Consider the following 19,158-nt stretch of genomic DNA (forward strand, 5'->3'; position numbering starts at 1 on the left):
ATACATGCATGCTACATACATGCATGCTACATACATGCATGCTACATACATGCATGCTACATACATGCATGCTACATACATGCATGCTACATACATGCATGCTACATACATGCATGCTACATACATGCTACATACATGCATGCTACATACATATGTGCTACATACATGCTACATACATATGTGCTACATACATGCATGCTACATACATATGTGCTACATACATGCATGCTACATACATATGTGCTACATACATGCATGCTACATACATACATGCTACATACATACGTGCTACATACATGCATGCTACATACATGCATGCTACATACATACATGCTACATACATACATGCTACATACATATGTGCTACATACATGCATGCTACATACATACATGCTACATACATACATGCTACATACATGCATGCTACATACATATGTGCTACATACATGCATGCTACATACATACATGCTACATACATGCATGCTACATACATACATGCTACATACATACGTGCTACATACATGCTACATACATATGTGCTACATACATGCATGCTACATACATACGTGCTACATACATGCTACATATATATGTGCTACATACATGCATGCTACATACATACGTGCTACATACATGCATGCTACATACATACGTGCTACATACATATGTGCTACATACATGCATGCTACATACATACGTGCTACATACATGCATGCTACATACATGCATGCTACATACATACATGCTACATACATACATGCTACATACATGCATGCTACATACATACATGCTACATACATGCTACATACATACGTGCTACATACGTGCATGATACATACATGCTACATTTATATACACGAGCTGTCACTCTGATGCAGTAACTGCTGGTGACAGCAGGTCACAGGACAGTCACACATAAAATGGTGCTGCCCTGTGATGCTGCTCTTCATTCTTACTGTTGGGGCAGTAACTGCTGACATCACCATTTCCCTCCCCTTTTGGGTGGTCTAATATCCCTGGGGCAGAGCTGCTAAATCTTACTATAGCTGCTTGAGGTCTAAAACGGAAAATGCTCCCCCTAGTGGTAAATATGTATATTTGTAGAAAAATATATAATATTTTTCATATAGAAATGTTTGCAAACAGTGCATTAATACATTTTAATTACTATTTTAAGCTTAATTTCACAAAAAAACAAAATACAAGAAAACCGGTGGCACCTTCCCTTTAACAGAAACACTTGTGTGCGGGCTCAGAGAACTTCTTAAACTCCTTTGCTGTGAAGGATCAGCAGAGTCCCAGCATTGTACCAGCAGACTCATTACCAGTGCTATTATTTGATATTTTACTTCTTTTTTAAGAAGTACAGTGGTATCATCAACACCAATGATCTAGGATAGCGCCCATGCCCCTGGACTCGTGGCCGGGAGCCTTTGAGTCTTGATGTAGCCATAGGCCCAATCATGCTCCGTCCTGTGGGCTGCTGGAGGGTCTGTAGCCTACAAGACGTCAGCGTCTCCGAGCAGGCGGCGCACTGATGTCACTGCATTGTGCCGATTATGCTGGACTGCTCTGATCGCGGGAGAAAAAAAAAAAAAATCAGGACTTGGTCGCTCGGATTAGGCGAGCGAAAACTATATACGGTTGTTAAATACTTTCTAAAAGGGAACCAGCAACTCCTGCTCCTCTCTCCCTACACTCAGAGATTACAGGGTCCGGAGAAGGAAGCACTGTCAGTGATTCCTCTTCTGTATACACGGTACATGTTCAGCTCTATGTAGAAGGCAGAGCTAGTAATAAAACATCGCCGCCTTCCCTATAGAAAGTCTGGGACGTCTCTGACATCCGCCTTTCTGCTCTTGCAACTGCATCGTGCAGCTGCTGACTCCAAAATGGCATTCTGCAGAATTATATGCAGACCAGAATGGCGTTCAAGGTCGTTGGACGGTCCTCAAGCAGTTAAAGATGGCATGCATTTTTTTTTTTCTTTCTTTCCCCAATCTAGCACAACCACTTTAAATATTTTGACATTACAGTCGGACTAGGCTGCGGATAATGGGAGTTGTAATGTAGCAGCTGCTGCTGCGGAGCGTACCGGTAGAGAACAGCCAGTGTGATCTGTGTTCCTACACTATCTTCTTTCTTCCTGTGCCATTTATGAGACGGCAGTGACACCCACCTACCGCGTAAGAGCAGAAAAATCACAATTCTGCATCCCCCGAAGCCTCCGCAACAACTGTCAGGGAACATCTTGTGACGAGCGCGCTCAGAATAGAATCCTAACCCTAGACATCCCAGGGGAGGGCGGAAGGGGTCACATAATAATCTCCATGGCTTCAATTAAAGGGCTATATAACCTTCGTCAGGCTGCATAATTTTACAACGTTAACAGGCTGCAGAAGTACAATTGTACCTTCATATATATTTTATTGAAATTTGGCCAATATATTCTGGACAAAAACTGCAGAGATGTCACGAAATTTCAGCCCTCTACGGCTTTTCGAAAAAAAAAGTTATTGCATTTTTAAAACAGAATAGTTACAATTGTACCTACTCAGCCGGACGAAGGTTAAAAAAGAAAAAAAAAAGCCTTGCCCCTATGCGATTTTTTTTTTTTAGGCTTCACCCCCCACTTTATGAATCATACCTTAATACCACCTTTCATTTTACTAATATAAAATACTGCAAAAAATATATAAAATAATAAAAAATCTCAACTACCGGGAAATTCTATAAAAGAAAAAAATAAAAAAAAAAAATACTAAAATAAAATCCTTCTAAATTTGGTATCGGTGTAATCTTAACGACCTGGAGAATTATGTTGCCGCATCGTCTTTACCATATAATGAATACAACATAAAATCCCCAAAGAATGGCCCGAAATCCTTTTTTTTTTAAAATATTTTTTGTGTTAAAAAAATTTGTTTTAACTTTGCAAGATAAATACCGTAAATATAAAATAAATAATTTGGTTTCTGACGCTATTCTCTGAGCCCCTGTGTGATGGGGTTGAGTGAGCGCTTGGTTTGAGTGTAGTTTTAAAATGGAACCATTTTGGGGTGCGTACGACTTTTTGATGGCTGGCGAGTGACAGCTGCCATTTTAAAGCCGCTCGAGTGCCGCTGATTGGCAGATCATTACAGTCCCCATTTTGCAGCTTTAAGTGGCTGATAACAGAGACCAATAGAATGCAATCAGCTGTATTGCAAAGACTTAAAGGGGTTGTCTACCTTTGATCACAAAAAAAGAAAAATGACTTTAAATACATGTATTTGGGTTTAATTAAAAACGTTGCAGCGTTTGGCTTTTACAGCGGCGGGTGAAGCACTGCAGAGCGCGGCCGTATCACCAGTGTAGCACTGTGGATCCTTTGTGTCCATCATTTTACATGTTGGGAATACCCCTGTAAATGAGCATTGAAGAATCGGACCAACATTGGGGGTCCGGTATCGTGTGCTGCCCCCCTGTACATTTACCTCCAGCTCCTTCTTCAGATCAGTCAGGTGATTCTGGCCGGCGGACGCGGCTTGTTCTGCTCTGGATAATTTCTGCTTGATATCGTCTACTTCATCTTCCAACATCTTCTTCCCTTGTGTCGCCTACAGGAGCGGAGAAGAAGCCCGGGGGTCTCAGTAAGGGTACGTTCACATTTGCGGTTTGCGCCGCAGCATCGCCGCCGCAACAAAACGCATGCGTCGTGCGGCCCTATCTTTAACATTGGCGCCGCATGGGGCCGCATGTGCATGCGTTGTGTTGCGTTTTACGCCGCATGCGGCGTTAGGGCGCACCTGTCTGGGCGCGGCAAACGCAACATGTTGCATTTTTCGGGCGGCGCCGACCTTTTAAAAAACGCATGCGTCGTGTCGACCCTATCTTTAATATTGGCGCCGCATGTGCATGCGTTTTGCTGCGTTTTTGTTTGCGTTGTGCGTTGTGGCGACGACGCTGCGGCGCACAACGCAAATGTGAACTTAGACTAAGGACACGGACTCGTGGCGACCACAGTGGCTCGCATACAGACTGATCTCATGATTCCGTTCTCTTGTAATTCCCTTCAGAGCAGCAATCAAACTTCTGCCAACTAACGTGTAAAAGTGACTCTTCCTTCAGCGGCATTGTCCTACGACCAGCATTCATCACCCATTCTCCAAAGACCTGATAAATGTGTGATCATGTTGGGGGTCCGGCCATTAGAAACCCCACTAATCACGAGAATGGAAGTGGAGTGCCCCCTGTGTGAAAGGAGCAGTACTGCGCGTGTGTGACCGCGGCTCTAGTCACTGTATATGGGAGCACGACCGCACCATTCACACGGGACTTTAGGACCAGTGAGGGTCTCAGCGGTCAGACCCCCTCTCCCAATCAAACATTTATAACTTTTCATGGACCAGTTTTTCTCCTGATCTTGTTTTTTAATGCTTTTGCTGATCCTCTGTTATTCCTCCTGGAAATCTATGGACATCTGGTTGTTAGCAGTCCGGCCTGGGAAGTGTGGGTCTTATTGGGACCCTCTTGACAATGGGAATGTTAACACCCGTTTATACATAACCAGGAGGAACAACTGAGGGTTTTCCACTTGTGACATCTTGGCAAACTAAAGGCAGCTCAGCTTCATACCCGGTCGAGCTGGGCCTGGAGGGCATTGCACTGGTTCTTGGCCTGCTGGGCCTCCTGGTTCAGTCTGCTTCTCATCTGCTCCAGTTCTTGCTCCACATTGTGCAGCGAGTTCTGCCGATGTATCAGCTCCTGCAATACAGCGATAAGTTACTGACAGCGGGGACCGCCGGCTCAGCGTGAACACCACACTGGAGGAGGACGGGAACCTGCTGATTCTCCTTCTCCTGCTCCTTCAGCTTCTGCTCCAGGGTCACACGAGCGCTCTCTGCATTCTGCCTCTGACAGATGAGTTCTTCCGAAACTTTCTTCAGCTTCTGCTCAGTCGACGAGCACTGAAAACACGGAAATTAGCGTCATTCAATTGTTATGTTCAATAGATTCTGTAAACAAATTTTTGGTGTTTTTTTTTAATCAATGTCACCATCTATATAAAAAAAAAAAAAAACAAATCCTAGGAAAGATATCACCTCTATATACAGTAGATAACACAGTATCCACCATTCACAATAGGTGATGTCACAGTTCACCTCCTCCTCCTGTACAATGACTGACAACACCTCTATATATAGTAGATAGCACAGGATCCACCATTCACAATAGGTGATGTCACAGCTCCCCTCCTCCTCCTGTATAATGGTCTGATAACACCTCTACAGTAGATCACACAGGATCCACCATTCACAATAGGTGATATCACAGTTCACCTCCTCCTCCTGTACAATGACTGATAACACCTCTATATACAGTAGATAACACAGGATCCACCATTCACAATAGGTGATGTCACAGCTCACCTCCTCCTCCTGTATAATGACTGATAACACCTCTACAGTAGATCACACAGGATCCACCATTCACAATAGGTGATATCACAGCTCACCTCCTCCACCTGTACAATGACTGATAACACCTCTATATACAGTAGATAACACAGGATCCACCATTCACAATAGGTGATGTCACAGCTCACCTCCTCCTCCTGTACAATGACTGATAACACCTCTATATACAGTAAATAACATAGGATCCACCATTCACAATAGGTGATATCACAGCTCACCTCCTCCACCTGTACAATGACTGATAACACCTCTATATACAGTAGATAACACAGGATACACCATTCACAATAGGTGATGTCACAGCTCTCCTCCTCCTCCTGTACAATGACTGATAACACCTCTATATACAGTAGATAACACATGATCCACCACTCACAATAGGTGATGTCACAGCTCCCCTCCTCCTCCTGTACAATGACTGATAACACCTCTATATATAGTAAATAACACAGGATCCACCATTCACAATAGGTGATATCACAGCTCACCTCCTCCTCCTGTACAATGATTGATAATACCTCTATATACAGTAGATAACACAGGATCTACCATTCACAATAGGTGATGTCACAGCTCACCTCCTTCTCCTGTACAATGACTGATAATACTTCTATATACAGTAGATAACACAGGATCCACCATTCACAATAGGTGATATCACAGCTCACCTCCTACTCCTGTACAATGACTGATAACACCTCTATATACAGTAGATAACACAGGATCCACCATTCACAATAGGTGATGTCACAGCTCACCTCCTCCCCCTTCGGTCTCGCGGTATGTTTGGTAGTGGCCGAGCCTGGTATTGCAGTTCAGTCCATTAAAGCTGGGGCTCTGGTGTTCCTGTGGAGTCGGGGCCCCGATCCTAGCACAGGTCACCACTATTAGACTTTCTTACCTTGTCTACTGACTGCTCATACTGTCCGGTCATCCGCGCCAGGTCATCCCGGCACTTGGCCAGCGTCTTGTCTCTGTCGCTCAGCGCCGCCTGCGTCTTGTCCAGCACCGTCTGAGCCTCCTGCAGTTTGTGAAGTTGGTTCTTCAGCTCTTTTTCCTGGACTTGGAAGCGAAGCTCCAGGTCATTAACTTTAGATCTCAGCTCTACAGAAAAAAAAAAAAAACATGACCCAGCGATCAACACGAGCCGCCGCTGGTACGGAAGCTGCGGAACCGGCAAATCCCTCTTCTACTCTTACTGGAAATGTGTATTGGGGAAAACGCTAAAAGAGCAATTACATCACATTTCAGAGACTTCTCCTCGATCACTGATACAGTATAAGGTGGCAGCAGATCCCCCTCTGATCCCAGCGATCAAGTGATCACTGAATATAAGGAGGGAGCAGGAGCTGCTGGGTCCTAAAAGGCCCAGATCAGCTCTACTGGCTGCATTTCCCCTGTAACCGGGGATCATGTACCAGCTCCAGTTACAGAGGAAATCAGATATAATAAAACCGTAACTAAATGTCAAAATACCCAAAAACAGTCTCTAGTGACCCAACATGGGGTAAAGTGTGTGAAATATATGAAAAATCAGGAAAAAAATTACAAAAACAGGGATAGGTGAGCAGCGGAAGTATTCACACCTCTGCCATCTCTCCAGCTGTCTACAACTCCTATCAGAGCTGTCAGGGGATGGTGGCAGTTTTGGAACAGTTGGAGACCCCCAGTTTAGGGAACGAATTATAGGTCACCTTGGTTCTGGTTCCGGAGCAGATCGTTTGCCGGATTGTTGGCGGATTCGCAGAAACTTCGGTGGTTTCCGCCGTCGGACTTGAATCCTCTCTTGCTCGGCGTCTCTTCTTGCTCCCACGGATACTGGATAGCGGTGTAATTCCTCTTGAGCCCCGAGACGTCGTGGTTGCCGGAGGATACGCGGCTCGGCGTCCGCTCTTGTTGCCACGAGAACACAGAGGAGGACGACTGGTGGCGAGCGATGTCACGGTGATTCATTGTACTCGGTGCCGGGGGCTGAGTCGGCTGGTTCATCAACTGCCATAAAAAAAATAAAATAAAACCCACAAAAATAAAATGCGAGAAAAATAAAAACAAGCAAAGCAGAAGTGTAAAGTATGGGGGACAAAACATCCCATTTTACCTACTTTAATTTGGAGAAGTTTTAACTCCGCTTCCAGCTTCTTTCTCTCTTCCACCTCCTTCTGATAGTTTTCTTGCAGCTCCTCATATTTAGAATCTGTCAAAATACCGGTCGGGTTACAGCCTTAATGATATATTTAAAGGGTATGTAGACTTTTGAAACCATCTAAAAGCTTCTTCGGATAGGGCTGGAAAATACAAGCACTTTTGTAATTTACTAATCGTTAAAATTTTCAGCCGTTTTTGAGATATTCACTTTTCTTTTTGTTTACAGCCCGTTGCCTTGGAGACCGACCACTGCTGCTGTCTAGCTTGTAAACACTGACTGCACTGAAGCCTGATCGGGATTAAAAGGTAACAGCGAGCCCCGACGACACTGTCCAGTTTCAAAAACAGCACTTGCAGAACAATAAAATAAAAAAAGATTTTGTAAGCACTGGACATGTTTTGTTTTTCAGCAGCGGTGGTCGGTCTCCAAGGCAACGATCTGGAAAAGTTAATATCTCAAAAACGGCTGAAAATTTTAACAAGCAGTAAATTGCAAAAGTGATTATTTCTACAAGCTCTAACCGCTTGTGAAGTTGGGAATAATAAATATATATATATATAAAAGTTTAAAAAAATTACCGTTCAGTTTAACAGGTGTGAATGAGACAGTAAAGCTTTTTTGGGGGGTGACACATACGGACATGTCCGCTGCGTTAAAGGACTGCTGGTATCTCTCCAAGTCATTCTTATATCTGTAGGGACATAAAAAAAACATAAGGGCATCATTAAAAAAATACTATATAGACCCTAATACTTCAAATACCCCCGGGGGGGTCTCGGCCTCCTTTGCCGACCTCTTCAGCTCCTGCTCCAGATTCTCCAGCTGCTTCTTGCCAGCGCTCAGCTGCCCCTCCAGGAGGCTGACCTGCGCCTCCTTCACCTGCTGCTCGTGGCTCAGCTTCTGCCGCGTCTTCTCCTGGTTGTCGCACAATTCTATCAGGCTCTGGTTCTCCCGCTTCAGCGCCGCCACTTCACTTTTCTCACTTTCCACCTGTTCACGTCATACCCCACCCAAAATAAAATCAAAAATTGAAATAAGAAAAAAATTCTTGTGTCAAGATGGATCTGAAAGTAGAGACTAACAAGGAACCAGTCTTAAAGGGTTATAAGTCCCATCTTCTTACATTGATATTGTTGCATAGAGCTTGTAAAAACAAGCAATTTTGCAATTTACGGCTTTTTAAAATTTGCCTCCGTTCATGAGATATGAACACTTTTGTTTACACCTTGGAGACCGACCACCGCTGGTTCCCAGCTTGTAAGCACTGCGCTTAAGTTGGCCAAGATTAGGAGGTAAAAGCACCACCGTCCAGCAATCCTGGGCCAGCTCCAAAACAGTGATTACAAGCTCAATAGAAAAGAGCTGGCTGGTAAGCACTGTGCATATTCTGGTTTTTTTTTTTTGTTTTTTTAGCAGCAGCAGTGGTCGGTATCCAAGGCAACGAGCTGTAAATAAAATAAAAATATTAATATCTCAAGAACGGCTGAAAATGTTAACATGCTGTAAATTGCAAAACTGCTTGTAATTACAAGCCCTATCTGACTATATCTATTGAGGAAGTTGGGAATAATCCCTTTAACGTATTGGGAGGGAACCGGGACTAAGCATTATTGCCACACAAGTTGTTTGTTTTTTTTTTTTTTTTTTCTTCAATTGATTGCCACAATCCCTTTAAAAGATTTCTCCACATTTCCATCCATTTTCTTTAATTTCTCTCCATTATGGCTAAAGTAAAAAGTGAAGTAGCTTTGTCTTTATTAAAAAAAAATAAGTCTTACAGTTTTGGGTCTGCAGCTTCTGAGCAGACCAATGTGTTGCCAAGGTTACAGACTCCAAACAAACCTTCATCCTGCTTCCATATTCCTTTCCTCCTGCCCACTACTTCTTGTTAATGTATGCCAACGCCTGTAGGGTCAGACTACACAGCGCGTGTTCGTAGTCTGTTACCATGGAGACACATTGTTTGTACAAAAACAGGGGGGGTATATTAGCAACAGTTGCAAGGACGGACATTGTCCTTAATTGTCACATGAAAGGGACGTTCTCGTTTTCTTTGTGTCCTTTCCTCCTTATTTTTAAGATCTCTTTTGCTGTCAGCGGGAGTAGCATTTGTAGCTGACATCCGGAAGCGAGTCTCGCCGTCGCTCCTTTACCTTCTGCCTCTGTTTTTGGAAGGCGGCCTCCAGGGAGTCCAGCTGGAGCTGCCGCTGCTGCCGCTCCTTCTTCATCTTGTCCAGCTGACTCTCCAGCTCCTGGATCTTCTGCAGGCTCCTCGTAGGCAGACCCTCCTTCCATTCCTCCACCACCCAACTCATCGTCCTGATCTATGGGGGGTGAGGGACACTTGTAAATCTGCCAAATAAAAGTATCAAGTGTGATGAGGACGCGACTGTCGGCCTACGTGACGTACATGATCCCAAACTGGGTGAGGTGGTGGGAAACCATCAGCGGGAAGGAGAGGGAGCAGCTGACAGCTCGAAGGAGCGGCGGCAGCCTACATCTCCAAGGAGGGGTGACAGTCTACACCTGTAAGGAGCGGCGGCAGCCTACACCTCCAAGGAGGGGCGAGAGCCTACACCTGGAAGGAGCGGCAGCCGACACCTCCAAGGAGGGGCGAGAGCCTACACCTGGAAGGAGCGGCAGCCTACACCTCCAAGGAGGGGCGAGAGCCTACACCTGGAAGGAGCGGAGCAGCCGACACCTCGAAGGAGGGGTGACAGCCTACACCTGGAAGGAGCCGAGCAGCTGACACCTCCAAGGAAGGGCGACAGCCTACACCTGGAAGGAGCGGCAGCCTACACCTCCAAGGAGGGGCGAGAGCCTACACCTGGAAGGAGCGGAGCAGCCGACACCTCGAAGGAGGGGTGACAGCCTACACATGGAAGGAGCGGAGCAGCCGACACCTCCAAGGAGGGGCGAGAGCCTACACCTGGAAGGAGCGGAGCAGCCGACACCTCCAAGGAGGGGCGAGAGCCTACACCTGGAAGGAGCGGAGCAGCCGACACCTCCAAGGAGGGGCGACAGCCTACACCTGGAAGGAGCAGAGCAGCCGACACCTCCAAGGAGGGGCGAGAGCCTACACCTGGAAGGAGCGGAGCAGCCCACACCTCCAAGGAGGGGCGACAGCCTACACCTGGAAGGTGTGGAGCAGCTGACACCTCCAAGGAGGGGCGACAGCCTACCCCTGGAAGGAGCGGAGCAGCCGACACCTCGAAGGACGGGTGACAGCCTACACCTGGAGGGAGCGGAGCAGCCGACACCTCCAAGGAGGGGCGACAGCCTACCCCTGGAAGGAGCGGAGCAGCCGACACCTCGAAGGAGGGGTGACAGCCTACACCTGGAGGGAGCGGAGCAGCCGACACCTGGAAGGAGGGCCGACAGCCTACACCTGGAAGGAGCGGAGCAGCCGACACCTCCAAGGAGGGGTGACAGCCTACACCTGGAAGGAGCCGAGCAGCTGACACCTCCAAGGAAGGGCGACAGCCTACACCTGGAAGGTGCGGAGCAGCCGACACCTCGAAGGAGGGGTGACAGCCTACACCTGGAGGGAGCGGAGCAGCCGACACCTGGAAGGAGGGCCGACAGCCTACACCTGGAAGGAGCGGAGCAGCCGACACCTGCCAGGAGTGGAGCAGCTGACACCTCCAAGGAGGGGCGACAGCCTACACCTGGAAGGAGCAGCGGCAGCCGACACCTCCAAGGAGGGCCGACAACCTACACCTGGAAGGAGCGGAGCAGCCAACACCTGCAAGGAGCGGAGCAGCCGACACCTCCAAGGAGGGCGACAGCCTACACCTGGAAGGAGCAGCGGCAGCCGACACCTCCAAGGAGGGCGACAGCCTACACCTGGAAGGAGCAGCGGCAGCCGACACCTCCAAGGAGGGCCGACAACCTACACCTGGAAGGAGCGGAGCAGCCGACACCTGCAAGGAGCAGAGCAGCCGACACCTCCAAGGAGGGGCGACAGCCTACACCTGGAAGGAGCCGAGCAGCTGACACCACCAAGGAGGGGCGACAGCCTACACCTGGAAGGAGCGGAGCAGCTGACACCTCCAAGGAGGGGTGACAGCCTAAACCTGGAAGGTGTGGAGCAGCTGACACCTCCAAGGAGGGGCGACAGCCTACACCTGGAAGGAGCGGAGCAGCTGACACCTCCAAGGAGGGGCGACAGCCTACACCTGGAAGGAGCGGAGCAGCTGACACCTCCAAGGAGGGGTGACAGCCTAAACCTGGAAGGAGCGGAGCAGCTGACACCTCCAAGGAAGGGTGACAACCTACACCTGGAAGGTGTGGAGCAGCTGACACCTCCAAGGAGGGGCGACAGCCTACACCTGGAGGGAGCGGAGCAGCCGACACCTCCAAGGAGGGGCAACAACCTACACCTGGAAGGAGTGGAGCAGCTGACACCTCCAAGGAGGGGCGACAACGTACATCTGGAAGGAGCGGAGCAGCCGACACCTGCAAGGAGGGGCGACAGCCTACACCTGGAGGGAGCGGAGCAGCCGACACCTCCAAGGAGGGGCAACAACCTACACCTGGAAGGAGTGGAGCAGCTGACACCTCCAAGGAGGGGCGACAACGTACATCTGGAAGGAGCGGAGCAGCCGACACCTGCAAGGAGCGGAGCAGCCAACACCCCCAAGTAGCGGCGACAGACGACACCCCCCAAGGAGCGGCGGCAGATGACACCCACAAGGAACGGCGGCAGATGACACCCACAAGGAACGGCGGCAGACGACACCCACAAGGAGCAGCGGCAGACGACACCCACAAAAAGCGGCGGCAGACGACACCCACAAGGAGCAGCGGCAGACGACACCCCCAATGAGCGGCGGCAGACGACACCCCCAAGGAGCGCTCTCTATGAACATTCTGTACAGCAGTCACATGGCCTCATGCTCCAGCCGCTTCGCCATTGTTCCTAGTACTAGATGCAGAAACTACTGCTGTGTGTGAACTTGGATCAGGTCGAGGTGATAGAGGGAAAGGTCATGTGACAGCAAGGAGCACAGAACGACCCGCAAAGATGTAAATATGGCGACCGGTCAGTGACCGCCAATATGATTTATAGAGCCATCCACCAGGGGGAGCCAAAGACAGCCAGGATCAGAGACACCTCCAATCCCCCACGGTTTAACCCCTTCACCTACCGCGACGTTACAGCCGCCATCTGGTGCAAGTGTGAAAGGAAAGCGAGCGATTAAATCATCAGAAATTCAAAGTGGAAATTAATTTAAAAAAATATATATATCCATATAGTTTAATATTTAAAATAAAAAAAGCGAAAATTAAAAAATATATATACTTACATAAAAAAAATATGAATTCATGTAAAAAAATAAATACAAAAGTTAAAACCTCCCCCCCAAAAAATATAGGGACGGACTAAACTGCATATTGGGATTATGGGATGATGGGCTGCAATACTAGACTCCAACACTAGATGGCAGCACATTTTACAAATGCAGCCCAGGAAATGACTTCTTGTAATATAGCAAGAAGGGAATTCAATGGAAATACTTAAATGAATCAGAACATCCACAGGGCTGGATTAAAGTTTAATAATAGAACCAGGGAAAAAAGATTGTAACTATATGGGATTATGTGTAGAATATCGGGTTACACACGCCTGGTGATACAGTGGGGCAAAAAAGTATTTAGTCAGTCAGCAATAGTGCAAGTTCCACCACTTAAAAAGATGAGAGGCGTCTGTAATTTACATCATAGGTAGACCTCAACTATGGGAGACAAACTGAGAAAAAAAAATCCAGAAAATCACATTGTCTGTTTTTTTAACATTTTATTTGCATATTATGGTGGAAAATAAGTATTTGGTCAGAAACAAAATTTCATCTCAATACTTTGTAATATATCCTTTGTTGGCAATGACAGAGGTCAAACGTTTTCTGTAAGTCTTCACAAGGTTGCCACACACTGTTGTTGGTATGTTGGCCCATTCCTCCATGCAGATCTCCTCTAGAGCAGTGATGTTTTTGGCTTTTCGCTTGGCAACACGGACTTTCAACTCCCTCCAAAGGTTTTCTATAGGGTTGAGATCTGGAGACTGGCTAGGCCACTCCAGGACCTTGAAATGCTTCTTACGAAGCCACTCCTTCGTTGCCCTGGCGGTGTGCTTTGGATCATTGTCATGTTGAAAGACCCAGCCACGTTTCATCTTCAATGCCCTTGCTGATGGAAGGAGGTTTGCACTCAAAATCTCACGATACATGGCCCCATTCATTCTTTCATGTACCCGGATCAGTCGTCCTGGCCCCTTTGCAGAGAAACAGCCCCAAAGCATGATGTTTCCACCACCATGCTTTACAGTAGGTATGGTGTTTGATGGATGCAACTCAGTATTCTTTTTCCTCCAAACACGACAAGTTGTGTTTCTACCAAACAGTTCCAGTTTGGTTTCATCAGACCATAGGACATTCTCCCAAAACTCCTCTGGATCATCCAAATGCTCTCTAGCAAACTTCAGACGGGCCCGGACATGTACTGGCTTAAGCAGTGGGACACGTCTGGCACTGCAGGATCTGAGTCCATGGTGGCGTAGTGTGTTACTTATGGTAGGCCTTGTTACATTGGTCCCAGCTCTCTGCAGTTCATTCACTAGGTCCCCCTGCGTGGTTCTGGGATTTTTGCTCACCGTTCTTGTGATCATTCTGACCCCACGGGGTGGGATTTTGCGTGGAGCCCCAGATCGAGGGAGATTATCAGTGGTCTTGTATGTCTTCCATTTTCTAATTATTGCTCCCACTGTTGATTTCTTCACTCCAAGCTGGTTGGCTATTGCAGATTCAGTCTTCCCAGCCTGGTGCAGGGCTACAATTTTGTTTCTGGTGTCCTTTGACAGCTCTTTGGTCTTCACCATAGTGGAGTTTGGAGTCAGACTGTTTGAGGGTGTGCACAGGTGTCTTTTTATACTGATAACAAGTTTAAACAGGTGCCATTACTACAGGTAATGAGTGGAGAAAAGAGGAGACTCTTAAAGAAGACGTTACAGGTCTGTGAGAGCCAGAAATCTTGATTGTTTGTTTCTGACCAAATACTTATTTTCCACCATAATATGCAAAAAAAATGATAAAAAAAACAGACAATGTGATTTTCTGGATTTTTTTTTCTCAGTTTGTCTCCCATAGTTGAGGTCTACCTATGATGTAAATTACAGACGCCTCTCATCTTTTTAAGTGGTGGAACTTGCACTATTGCTGACTGACTAAATACTTTTTTGCCCCACTGTATATCTCATCAACATCTCATAGGAATATGGGTATATCTGTTGATCTGTATGGGGATTATGGGTGAAATATCACAAATACACATGCCCAGGAACATATTTCCTGAAGTAGATGAATTATGTTCCTGGGCATGTGTATTTGTGATATTTCACCCATAATCCCCATACAGATCAATAATTATACCCATATTCCTATCAGAAGTAGATGAAGTATGTTCCTGGGCATGTGTACATGTGATATTTTACCCATAATCCCCATACAGATCAATAATTATACCCATATTCCTATCAGAAGTAGATGAAGTATGTTCCTGGGCATGTGTATTTGTGATATTTCACCCATAATCCCCATACAGATCAATAGATATACCCATATTCCTATCAGAAGTAGATGAAGTATGTTCCTGGGCATGTGTACATGTGATATTTTACCCATAATCCCCATACAGATCAATAATTATACCCATATTCCTATCAGAAGTAGATGAAGTATGTTCCTGAGCATGTGTACATGTGATATTTCACCCATAATCCCCATACAGAACAATAGATATACCCATATTCCTATCAGAAGTAGATGAAGTATGTTCCTGGGCATGTGTACATGTGATATTTCACCCATAATCCCCATACAGAACAATAGATATACCCATATTCCTATCAGAAGTAGATGAAATATGTTCCTGGGCATGTGTACATGTGATATTTCACCCATAATCCCCATACAGAACAATAGATATACCCATATTCCTATCAGAAGTAGATGAAGTATGTTCCTGGGCATGTGTACATGTGATATTTCACCCATAATCCCCATACAGATCAATAGATATACCCATATTCCTATCAGAAGTAGATGAAGTATGTTCCTGGGCATGTGTACATGTGATATTTCACCCATAATCCCCATACAGAACAATAGTTATACCCATATTCCTATCAGAAGTAGATGAAGTATGTTCCTGGGCATGTGTACATGTGATATTTCACCCATAATCCCCATACAGATCAATAGATATACCCATATTCCTATCAGAAGTAGATGAAGTATGTTCCTGGGCATGTGTACATGTGATATTTCACCCATAATCCCCATACAGAACAATAGTTATACCCATATTCCTATCAGAAGTAGATGAAGTATGTTCCTGGGCATGTGTACATGTGATATTTCACCCATAATCCCCATACAGAACAATAGTTATACCCATATTCCTATCAGAAGTAGATGAAATATGTTCCTGGGCATGTGTACATGTGATATTTCACCCATAATCCCCATACAGATCAATAATTATACCCATATTCCTATCAGAAGTAGATGAAATATGTTCCTGGGCATGTGTATTTGTGATATTTCACCCATAATCCCCATACAGAACAATAATTATACCCATATTCCTGTCAGAAGTAGATGAAGTATGTTCCTGGGCATGTGTACATGTGATATTTCACCCATAATCCCCATACAGAACAATAGTTATACCCATATTCCTATCAGAAGTAGATGAAGTATGTTCCTGGGCATGTGTACATGTGATATTTCACCCATAATCCCCATACAGATCAATAGATATACCCATATTCCTATCAGAAGTAGATGAAGTATGTTCCTGGGCATGTGTACATGTGATATTTCACCCATAATCCCCATACAGAACAATAGTTATACCCATATTCCTATCAGAAGTAGATGAAATATGTTCCTGGGCATGTGTACATGTGATATTTCACCCATAATCCCCATACAGATCAATAATTATACCCATATTCCTATCAGAAGTAGATGAAATATGTTCCTGGGCATGTGTATTTGTGATATTTCACCCATAATCCCCATACAGATCAATAATTATACCCATATTCCTATCAGAAGTAGATGAAGTATGTTCCTGGGCATGTGTACATGTGATATTTCACCCATAATCCCCATACAGAACAATAGTTATACCCATATTCCTATGAGATGTTGATGAGATATATCACCAGGCGTGTGTAACCCGATATTCTACACATAATCCCATATAGTTACAATCTTTTTTCCCTGGTTCTAGTATTAAACTTTAATTGAGCCCTGTGGATGTTCTGATTCATTTAAGTATTTCCATTGAATTCCCTTCTTGCTATATTACAAGAAGTCATTTCCTGGGCTGCATTTGTAAAATGTGCTGCCATCTAGTGGTGGAGTCTAGTATTGCAGCCCATCATCCCAATATGCAGTTTAGTCCGTCCCAAAATATAAAAATAAATTGGAACTCCCTTGCAAAAAAACATCACAAAAAAGCCGGAATGGAAGCAATAAAAGTTACAGTTCACATTAAAAAAAAAAGTAACGACAGAAGGAAATAGATAAACTACAGCAAAAGGGGAAAAATGAATGAGTTAAGTGCATGCTGAGACTTGTAGTGCCACCATCAGGCAGACACTTGCCCATAGAAGCTGAGGTCAGTTCCATGGAAGAATTCACATCCGGCAGGAAACTAAGATGTTCGATGTAATCGATAACAATAGGATCGGGCGACAGGTCGGTGGGCAGTGTGTGAAGGTGTCATGCTCCCCTCCCTCACCCGGGGGCGCTCACCTGTCACCCGGGGGATCAGCGCCCGGCTGCCGACATCTCACCCGCAGTCAGTGTGATAACGGCGCCGTCCCCAACAGTCAACAGCCGGGAACGCCTACCTAAGGAATACTCTCACGATGATTGGTCCAAGGGCGATCTAACACTCGCTCTCATTGGATAGAGCGCATCAAAATAGTCCCGCCCATCTGAGCCACAAAGCGGAGGAGGCGTGGCTTTAGTTCAAATTTAACACCGGGAATTTAGAAGAGTGAGCGCGATTGGCTGCTGAGAACACGAATTCGATTGGTTTAATCTGGAAAGCGAATGAGAGGAGACCGTAGAGAATTTAAACGGTGGCGCGCGACATGTCGTCGTTGTCGTGACCTGCAGTGCTGTAGTGAGTGAGTCGGTGCCGGGCGGGTAATGGCGGCTGTGACTGACTGTGGGGCCTGGGATATTCCGGTAGATTTCCCTTTCTGGAGGACGTTACTGGATCCTGCGCCCGCTACACCGGATCTATCCTGCTGGAATGCGATATTTCTGTTAATGGCTCCATGAAGATTAGTTTTTGGGTATTTCATAACTTACTGACGATTTTTGTTGATTTTTTTTTGAAAACTAATGAACTTTTTTTTTGTGCCAAACTTATAAAAATGCTTTTATTTTTCCCGTTGTAACAATTTTTTTGGTGACTTTTTTTTTTTGCACAAAAAGTTGCATGTTCTGGGGAAAAAATACAAATCACAACCTTTTTGTGCAAAAATTTTCGGATATATAATTATGGTGGCCCGATTCTAACGCATGGGGTATTCTAGAATATGCATGTCCACGTAGTATATTGCCCGGCCACGTAGTATATTGCCCAGCCACGTAGTATATTGCACAGCGACGTAGTATATTGCCCGGCCACGTAGTATATTGCCCGGCCACGTAGTATATTGCCCGGCCACGTAGTATATTGCCCGGCCACGTAGTATATTGCCCGGCCACGTAGTATATTGCCCGGCCACGTAGTATATTGCCCGGCCACGTAGTATATTGCCCGGCCACGTAGTATATTGCCCAGCCACGTATTATATTGCCCGGCCACGTAGTATATTGCCCAGCCACGTAGTATATTGCCCAGCCACGTAGTATATTGCCCGGCCACGTATTATATTGCCCAGCCACGTAGTATATTGCCCAGCCACGTATTATATTGCCCAGCCACGTATTATATTGCCCGGCCACGTAGTATATTGCCCAGCCACGTAGTATATTGCCCGGCCACGTAGTATATTGCCCGGCCACGTAGTATATTGCCCGGCCACGTAGTATATTGCCCGGCCACGTAGTATATTGCCCGGCCACGTAGTATATTGCCCGGCCACGTAGTATATTGCCCGGCCACGTAGTATATTGCCCGGCCACGTAGTATATTGCCCGGCCACGTAGTATATTGCCCAGCTACGTAGTATATAGCCCGGCCACGTAGTATATTGGCCAGCGACGTAGTATATTGCCCAGCCATGTAGTATATTGCCCAGCCACATAGTATATTGCCCAGCCCACGTAGTATATTGCCCAGCCACGTAGTATATTGCCCAGCCACGTAGTATATTGCCCAGCCACGTAGTATATTGCCCGGCCACGTACCCTGTTTCCCCGAAAGTAAGCCCCCCCGAAAGTAAGACAGGGTGGGGGTTTCGGGGGGGTCCTCCAATGTAAGGCCTCCCCCGAATGTAAGGCAGGGTTGGGGGGGCCGCTGTGA

General features: G+C 46.1%; 1 protein-coding gene across 3 annotated transcripts in view; it reads right to left on the reverse strand.

Annotated features, from left to right (window-relative positions):
* The window catches only part of CENPF (centromere protein F), a 57,261-nt gene extending 39,745 nt beyond the window's left edge, over positions 1 to 17,516 (reverse strand). For 2 of the 3 annotated variants that reach the window (XM_069768500.1, XM_069768501.1), the window contains exons 1-10: positions 17,430 to 17,516; positions 9,759 to 9,929; positions 8,399 to 8,595; positions 8,184 to 8,296; positions 7,562 to 7,653; positions 7,154 to 7,451; positions 6,361 to 6,563; positions 4,824 to 4,949; positions 4,618 to 4,746; positions 3,477 to 3,599 (exon numbers count right to left, since the gene is read on the reverse strand). In XM_069768500.1, the coding sequence (XP_069624601.1) occupies positions 3,477 to 3,599; positions 4,618 to 4,746; positions 4,824 to 4,949; positions 6,361 to 6,563; positions 7,154 to 7,451; positions 7,562 to 7,653; positions 8,184 to 8,296; positions 8,399 to 8,595; positions 9,759 to 9,920 (1,443 nt within the window). In that variant the 5' untranslated portion in view covers positions 9,921 to 9,929; positions 17,430 to 17,516. The remainder of the gene's footprint in view (positions 1 to 3,476; positions 3,600 to 4,617; positions 4,747 to 4,823; positions 4,950 to 6,360; positions 6,564 to 7,153; positions 7,452 to 7,561; positions 7,654 to 8,183; positions 8,297 to 8,398; positions 8,596 to 9,758; positions 9,930 to 17,429) is intronic. The other variant, XM_069768502.1, reaches the window with a different exon arrangement.
* Positions 17,517 to 19,158: the final 1,642 nt, after the last annotated feature.

This window comes from Ranitomeya imitator, chromosome 5, assembly GCF_032444005.1.
Source record: "Ranitomeya imitator isolate aRanImi1 chromosome 5, aRanImi1.pri, whole genome shotgun sequence".
NCBI lineage: Eukaryota > Metazoa > Chordata > Amphibia > Anura > Dendrobatidae > Ranitomeya > Ranitomeya imitator.